Source organism: Sinocyclocheilus grahami, unplaced genomic scaffold, assembly GCF_001515645.1.
Source record: "Sinocyclocheilus grahami isolate Dianchi unplaced genomic scaffold, SAMN03320097.WGS_v1.1 scaffold2205.1, whole genome shotgun sequence".
NCBI classification, from domain to species: Eukaryota; Metazoa; Chordata; class Actinopteri; order Cypriniformes; family Cyprinidae; genus Sinocyclocheilus; species Sinocyclocheilus grahami.
In genome coordinates this window covers 19,413-25,899 of record NW_015507384.1, presented here as the reverse complement: position 1 = coordinate 25,899, position 6,487 = coordinate 19,413, and the positions used below count along the sequence as shown (strand labels likewise).

Genomic DNA, 6,487 nt, shown 5'->3' with positions numbered 1-6,487 from the left:
CAACGAAGAGAAAGACTTTGAAGAAGCATTTTTGGGAAGTTTGTTTCTGAACAGACAGCAGATCTTTGTGATTCTCGAGGTTATTCATGTTTGAAACCGTCGTTCAGAAAGTGAGAGTAAAGTTTAGGTTGCTGGAGCTCAAACAGTGAAAATGGCTTCATCGGCTGAATATGACTATAATTGTCCCGTGTGCTGTGAAATCTTCAAGACTCCTGTTATTTTATCATGTAGTCACAGTTTCTGTAAAGAGTGTCTTCAACAGTTCTGGAGAACCAAGAAAACTCAGGAGTGTCCCGTCTGCAGGAGAAGATCCTCAAGAGATTGTCCTCCAATAAACCTGGCATTACAAAACTTGTGTGAGTCGTTCCTGAAGGAGAGAAATGAGAGCCGTTCATCAGGATCTGAGGAGATCTGCAGTTTACACAGTGAGAAACTCAAACTCTTCTGTCTGGAGGACAAACAGCCTGCGTGTGTAGTGTGCTTTACTTCACAGAAACATGTCAGTCACACATTCAGACCCATCAGTGAAGTGGTTCCTTCATATAAGGTAGGACAAATGTCTCCTGTTTCATATGTAAAGAACAATAAGTAATCATAAACACAGATATCATCACATTCGTGCACACAGTATTTCTCTCTGCTGTTTTACTAAACGTCATGAGACTTATACTCTGCTGTGAGAAAGTATTTGGCCCCAAATGGAGCCACGCTGTGAAGGTTCTACTGTGTCGAGCTGTTTTCATTTGGAGATAATGGCTCTCGCTGGTTCTTTGAGTCCAAGAGCCTTTAAAATCACTTTGTAACCCTTCCAGACCGATGTATTTCAATCAGCTTCTTTCTCAGCATTTCTCAAATTTCTTTCACTTTTGGCAGAGTGTGTTACTGAGTAAGACCCTTAATCAACTTCATGCTCGACAAAACTTCTGTTTAAGTACATTTTGTATTTATTTAGGTTGCTTTTGTTTTATTTTTGGTTTTAATTTCTGAATCAATTTACTAGGAGATATACTCAAAAAAAAAAACATCAGGATGAGGGCAAATTATTTATCACAGCACTATATAATCACTGTATTCTCTTCTCTTTACTGCAATCAGCTGTTTTATTTATTTGTATTTTGTTCAATTCTAGGAGGAGCTCAATACAGCACTGAAGTCCTTACAGGAGAAACTTAAAAAGAGAGAAAAAATGAAAGGAGAGTTTGAGAAAACAGTTCAACACATCAAGGTGAGGAAACAGAATCAAGAGTCATTTTCAGTACAGGTCTAGCATCACTAAACACAATTATCATATTTTATATTTAATATAATGGATTTCAGTTGATTATTTTTGTAAATGACGAGCAGCAATCTGCTTCTGGATCTGTTATATGTCGGGTGTCTGGGTTTCTCTGGGATCTGAATGATGTGATGTGTTGATGTGTGTTGATTGAGATGATTGAAGTGAATGTGATTTGATTTCAGTCTCAAGCTGAGCACACAGAGCGTCAGATTAAACAGCAGTTTGAGAAGCTTCATCAGTTTCTCAGAGATGAAGAAGAAGCTACAATCACTGCACTGAGAGAAGAAGAGGAGCAGAAGAAGCAGATGATGAAGGAGAAGCTGGAGGAGATGAACAGACACATCTCAGCTCTTTCACACACAATCAAAGACACGGAGGAGATGATGAAAGCCAGTGACGTCTGCTTTCTGAAGGTCTGATTTCAGATCATCCATTGATTGATTGATTGATGATTGATTGAGTTCTTGATGATCAATGGTGTGTTTGTTCTGCAGGAGTTTCCAGTCACGATGGAAAGGTGAGTGATCTGCTGCTGTCTCTGCTCTCTCTGCTTCTGATCCAAAGCCACTGCAGTTCTGATCCTGAATGTTCTTCCAGAGTCCAGATCTCATCACAGCCGGATCCACAGACGCCTTCTGGAGCTTTGATTCATGTGCCGCGTTACTTGGGCAACCTGCCCTTCAGAGTCTGGAAGAAGATGCAGGACATCGTCCAAAACAGTGAGTCTGGAGAAGATCTGTGCTGTTACACACACACTGGAAATGACGCATGAGGGAATATTGACAGATTTCAGCATTATGTGTGAATAACCAGATGAGCTACTACACCAAAATGAGCCGAAAACAAGAGAAGAACAGCTTTGGTCCGCATGATATTTACAGTTACAGTGATACAGCAGATCTCAGTTCAGTTTGATTGATTGGCAAATCTAAAATATTTACTGTAACAACACTGACAGTGATCAGAGGAAAATGTCTGATGTGTTTGATCAATAGGACGAGTGTCATAATTCATAATAATCTGTGTGCGGTTCACTCTTGATCATTATATGAACATCAGAATAAAAGCAGCTGTTGATTGTGTCTCATCAGCTCCTGTGATTCTGGATCCAAACACTGCAGATCCATATCTCGTTCTGTCTGATGATCTGACCAGTGTGAGACGCAGCGGGAACAATCAGCTGATTCCTGATAATCCAGAGAGATTTAACTCTTATCTCTGTGTTCTGGGTTCAGAGGGTTTTAACTCAGGAACACAGTGCTGGGATGTGGAGGTTAAAGAGAGTTTAAGGTGGAGTCTTGGAGTAACTACAGCATCAAACCAGAGGAAGGGACTTGTTTTCTTTAACACTGATGTCTGGAGTGTGCAGTACGGATATTTTGATCGGGCTGGTTTTCCTGTTAAACAGAAGCTTGAGCGTGTGAGAGTTGATCTGGACTATGACAGAGGAACGGTGTCATTCTCTGATCCTGTAACTAACACACATCTACACACATTCACAACCACCTTCACTCACACACTCTTTCCTTTCTTCTGTACCTATTCCTCTCTGAGGATCTTAGCGGTCAATAGTCAGTAAATGTTACACCTGTAGTTCTGGATCGACCTGCTTTCATCTTTTACACTCATCATGTTTCCAATATTTAATTCTTATCACAATTTCAAAATTTGTTCAACATGAGACTAAATTAATAATTGTTTATTTCCGTTATAAATGTTAAATGATAATTCGTTCATTGACGTAAATATGAATTGGTTAGTGAATCAGTTTGAATGATTTGTTCAGTTCACTGCATGCACTAAATCATCTGAAAACTGTAATGGGAAACTGAACACAGAGAACATAAGGAGTGTTGCATGGAGTATATCTGAACCTACAATCTGCAAAAAAAACAATTAGCAAATGCTTCATATTGTTGACATCAATGAAGATCTAAAGTATCCAAATAGAAATTTGTTAGCCATTCTCAATAGGAAAGTACCCAAGCAACATTGCTCAAAAAGTTGCCCCGTGTATCATCAGCCTAACACTTTCACAATGGTCTTGTTTTTTTCTCAGAAATGCAAGATTACATCTCATAATTCTGACCTGGCATGCGCTCAAGTCAAGAGTCTAAACATTATGCACTCGCAATTAAGAGTTAATAACTCGCATTTCTGAGGAAAAATTAAAAAAATTGTGATACATAAACTCAGAATTCTGAGAAAAATGTCAGAGTTGCTAGATGTAAACTCAGAATTAAGAGTTTATAACTTGCTGCTGTGACACAAACTCGCAATTTTGAGAAAAAAAAGACAGAATTTTGAGATATATACACACAATTGTAATTTTACAACACAATTTCTGAGGAAAAAAGAACTGCAAGATGTAAACTTGCAATTAAGAGTTTATAACTTGCAATTGTGACAAACTCACGATTCTGAGGACAAATTTGAAAATTGTGATGTTTAAACTCAGAATTATGAGAAAAACGTCAGAAATGCGAGATGTAAACCCTGAAGTCAAAATTGCAATATATAAAAACTCACAATTGCAGTTTTATAACTTGCAATTCTGAGGAAAATGGTCAGAATTGCAAGACAAAATAAGGATGAATGGTGCACTCAGAAATAAAGGTACAAAAGCTGTCACTGGGGTTGGTACCTTTTCAGAAGGTACAAGTTGCAGTTATCTTTGTGAATGTTTTTCTCCTGTGGCGTCGGGTTCTTCACTCTGCTCCTGCAGACGTGTGGTGGCTCTCCTCGCAGGAGCAGAAAGGGAAGGTCCCGCAGCAGGGCTGCAGCCACGGCTTCCACAGGACCTTTGCCCACGTCAGCTGTCTCTCCACCGGCGTCAGAGTTCTGCGGTGCTCCGTCACGGCCCGTTCGACCCGCTCCAGCACCTCTGCCAACCGCGGCTCAGTGTCCGGTGAGAGCGGACGGCTCTCTGATGGATCCCCGCTGAGCTCGAACACCAGCGGAGGGCTGTGATACGTCACGAACTCCCCGTGACACATGCAGACGCTGGTGTCGTAACAGCCGACGGCTCCCGCTGGAGAGAAGTTTGGTGTGAAGAAATGGACCTTGAAGATGGAGTCACCTGAGGTTAAAATGACAATTTAGCTTATAATATCTGTCTCAGTGTGTGTTGCTGTTATGCAGAGCTGTGTAATATACTCAATAATGTCTAAATATGATTTTAAAGTGTTTTATTTGTCTCTCAGCTTTCCTAAACGTGAGGAGTTTCATGATTCATCCTCGTCATGTGTTTTGTATGACATATGGAATGCCAAAGCTGCCAAAATAGTCAATAAATAAATACATAAATATACAAAGAAATGTAATAACAAATAAATAAATAAATGCATAAATAATTCAAAGCTTCTTCCTTGCTTAGGCCAGAACTCTGAACTCGATTGCTCCGTCTGAAGTTTATTTCTACATTTAACCCATATTACCATATGAACAAAGAAATGTAGAAATAAATACACGTGGAAATATATACATTTTGAAATGTGTATAATAAAAAATACAATTGAACATAAGGAAATAAAAGTAGAAATATTTAATTTATTTATTGTGTTTTATTTTTTTTATGTTTCCTTGTAGATTTATTTATTTATCTTTGTTATTTTAGATTTATTTGTATATTTATTTATGTATTTTTTTATTTATCATTTTGGCAGCTTTGGCTTTCCATAATGACAGTGTTCAGACAGACATTATTTAATATTCAAACTTAAAGCTGATAAGTTCATTCATTTCTGTGAATCAGTTCAAACTCTTTCAATGAGTCGATTTAAAACTGATGCAAATAAATAAAATCAGTGAGACACACAATACTTGTCAAAAGCTCGGGGTTGGTAAGATTTTTAATGATTTTGAAATCATTTATTTGTTCAGAAATACAGTAAAATGTTGAAAAATTACAGTTTAAAACAGCTGTTTTCTATGTGAATATGTGTTAAACTGTAATGTATTTCTGTGATGCACAGCTGTATTTCCAGCATCATTACTCCAGTCTTCAGTGTCACATGATCTTCAGAAATCAGTATAATATGCTGATCTGCTGCTCGAGAAACATTTCTGATTATTATCAATGTTGAAAACAGTTGTGCTGCACAATATTTTTGTGGAAACCGTAATATAAAGAAGATTTTAGCTGAAAGCGTGGCGATTCATAAAACCAGCAGCTACCATTATTTTGAGAGTCAAAAAAAGCATGTAAGGCAACTCAAAATTAAAGGGATAGTTCACCCAAAATTAAAATTCTGTAATTAATTACTCACCCTCATGTTATTCTAAACCATAAGACTTTCATTCATCTTTGGAACACAAATTAAGATATTTTTGATGAAATCTGAGAGCTTTCTGACTCTTCATAGACAGCAAGAGAAATTAAACGTTCAAGGCCCAGAAAAGCAGTAAGGACATTGTTAAAATAGTCCATGTGACATCAGTGGATCGACCGTAATGTTAACGAGCTACGATAATACTTTTTGTGCGCAAAGAAAACTAAAATAATGACTTTATTCAACAATTTCTTCTCTTGCGAGTCAGTCTTCGACGTGCATTCACAAGAGTACCAGGGTCAGAAAGCTCTCGGATTTCATCAGAAATATCTTAATTTGTGTTCTGAAGATGAATGAAAGTCTTACGGTGTTGTAACGACATGAGGGTGAGTAATTAATGACAGAATTTTCATTTTTGGGTGAACTATCCCTTTAATACCCGTGGCTCCTGACGACATATTGAGGTCTTATGAAGTGAAACGATCAGTCTGTGCAAGAAACTGAACATTATTTACCGCATTATTACTGTAATCCAGAGCCTCAGACAAACGGGGAATTCTGATTCTTTTCTGTGAACTGGTTCTTTCGGACAGTTTGTTTCAATGAACTGATTCAATTCACTAGTTAGTTTACATAATCACGCAATGACATCACATATACACAATTATATTATTAAAGCACCTAATAATGATGTGAAACGTGGATGTTTTACATGTCTAAAACATATAAAGTGAATAAATTGGTCTTCATCAGCTCAGCTTCATGCGTAAACAATGAGAAAGCATAAAAGCATAAAAATCTCTCCTTCATTCAAGTGTTGCGTTCACACATGCGCATTTCAGCGGCGCATCTGTTTCCTCAGTTCAGTAGTTCAGTGAGGAACTGGAGCGCTGAATGATTCATTCATCATTTGCTCAGATGTGCCGCTATTTCGGAG

The 6,487-nt window shown here is 37.9% G+C and overlaps 2 protein-coding genes across 2 annotated transcripts; one reads left to right on the top strand and one right to left on the bottom strand.

Moving 5' to 3' along the window:
- The first annotated feature begins 9 nt into the window (after positions 1-9).
- LOC107574385 (nuclear factor 7, ovary-like) lies at positions 10-2,976 on the top strand. Its single transcript, XM_016260823.1, has 6 exons — positions 10-547; positions 1,130-1,225; positions 1,462-1,692; positions 1,774-1,796; positions 1,877-1,998; positions 2,371-2,976. The coding sequence occupies exons 1-6, from the start codon at positions 152-154 to the stop codon at positions 2,856-2,858; spliced, it is 1,356 nt and encodes a 451-aa protein (XP_016116309.1). The 5' UTR covers positions 10-151; the 3' UTR covers positions 2,859-2,976.
- Positions 2,977-3,894: 918 nt separating this feature from the next.
- LOC107574386 (arylsulfatase D-like) lies at positions 3,895-4,360 on the bottom strand. The gene has a single exon (XM_016260824.1). It carries the CDS (start codon positions 4,273-4,275, stop codon positions 3,988-3,990), a length of 288 nt encoding a protein of 95 aa, XP_016116310.1. The 5' UTR covers positions 4,276-4,360; the 3' UTR covers positions 3,895-3,987.
- Between the last annotated feature and the right edge of the window lie 2,127 nt (positions 4,361-6,487).

What these genes read in the sequence shown, in the direction of transcription:
- LOC107574385 (XM_016260823.1), top strand. Translation starts at nt 152, where the DNA reads ATGGCTTCATCGGCTGAATATGACTATAATTGTCCCGTGTGCTGTGAA. An exon ending in AAGTGGTTCCTTCATATAAG is followed by an intron (nt 548 to 1,129) that starts GTAGGACAAATG and finishes GTTCAATTCTAG; the next exon opens with GAGGAGCTCAATACAGCACT. An exon ending in AAACAGTTCAACACATCAAG is followed by an intron (nt 1,226 to 1,461) that starts GTGAGGAAACAG and finishes ATTTGATTTCAG; the next exon opens with TCTCAAGCTGAGCACACAGA.
- LOC107574386 (XM_016260824.1), bottom strand. Translation starts at nt 4,275, where the DNA reads ATGTGTCACGGGGAGTTCGTGACGTATCACAGCCCTCCGCTGGTGTTC.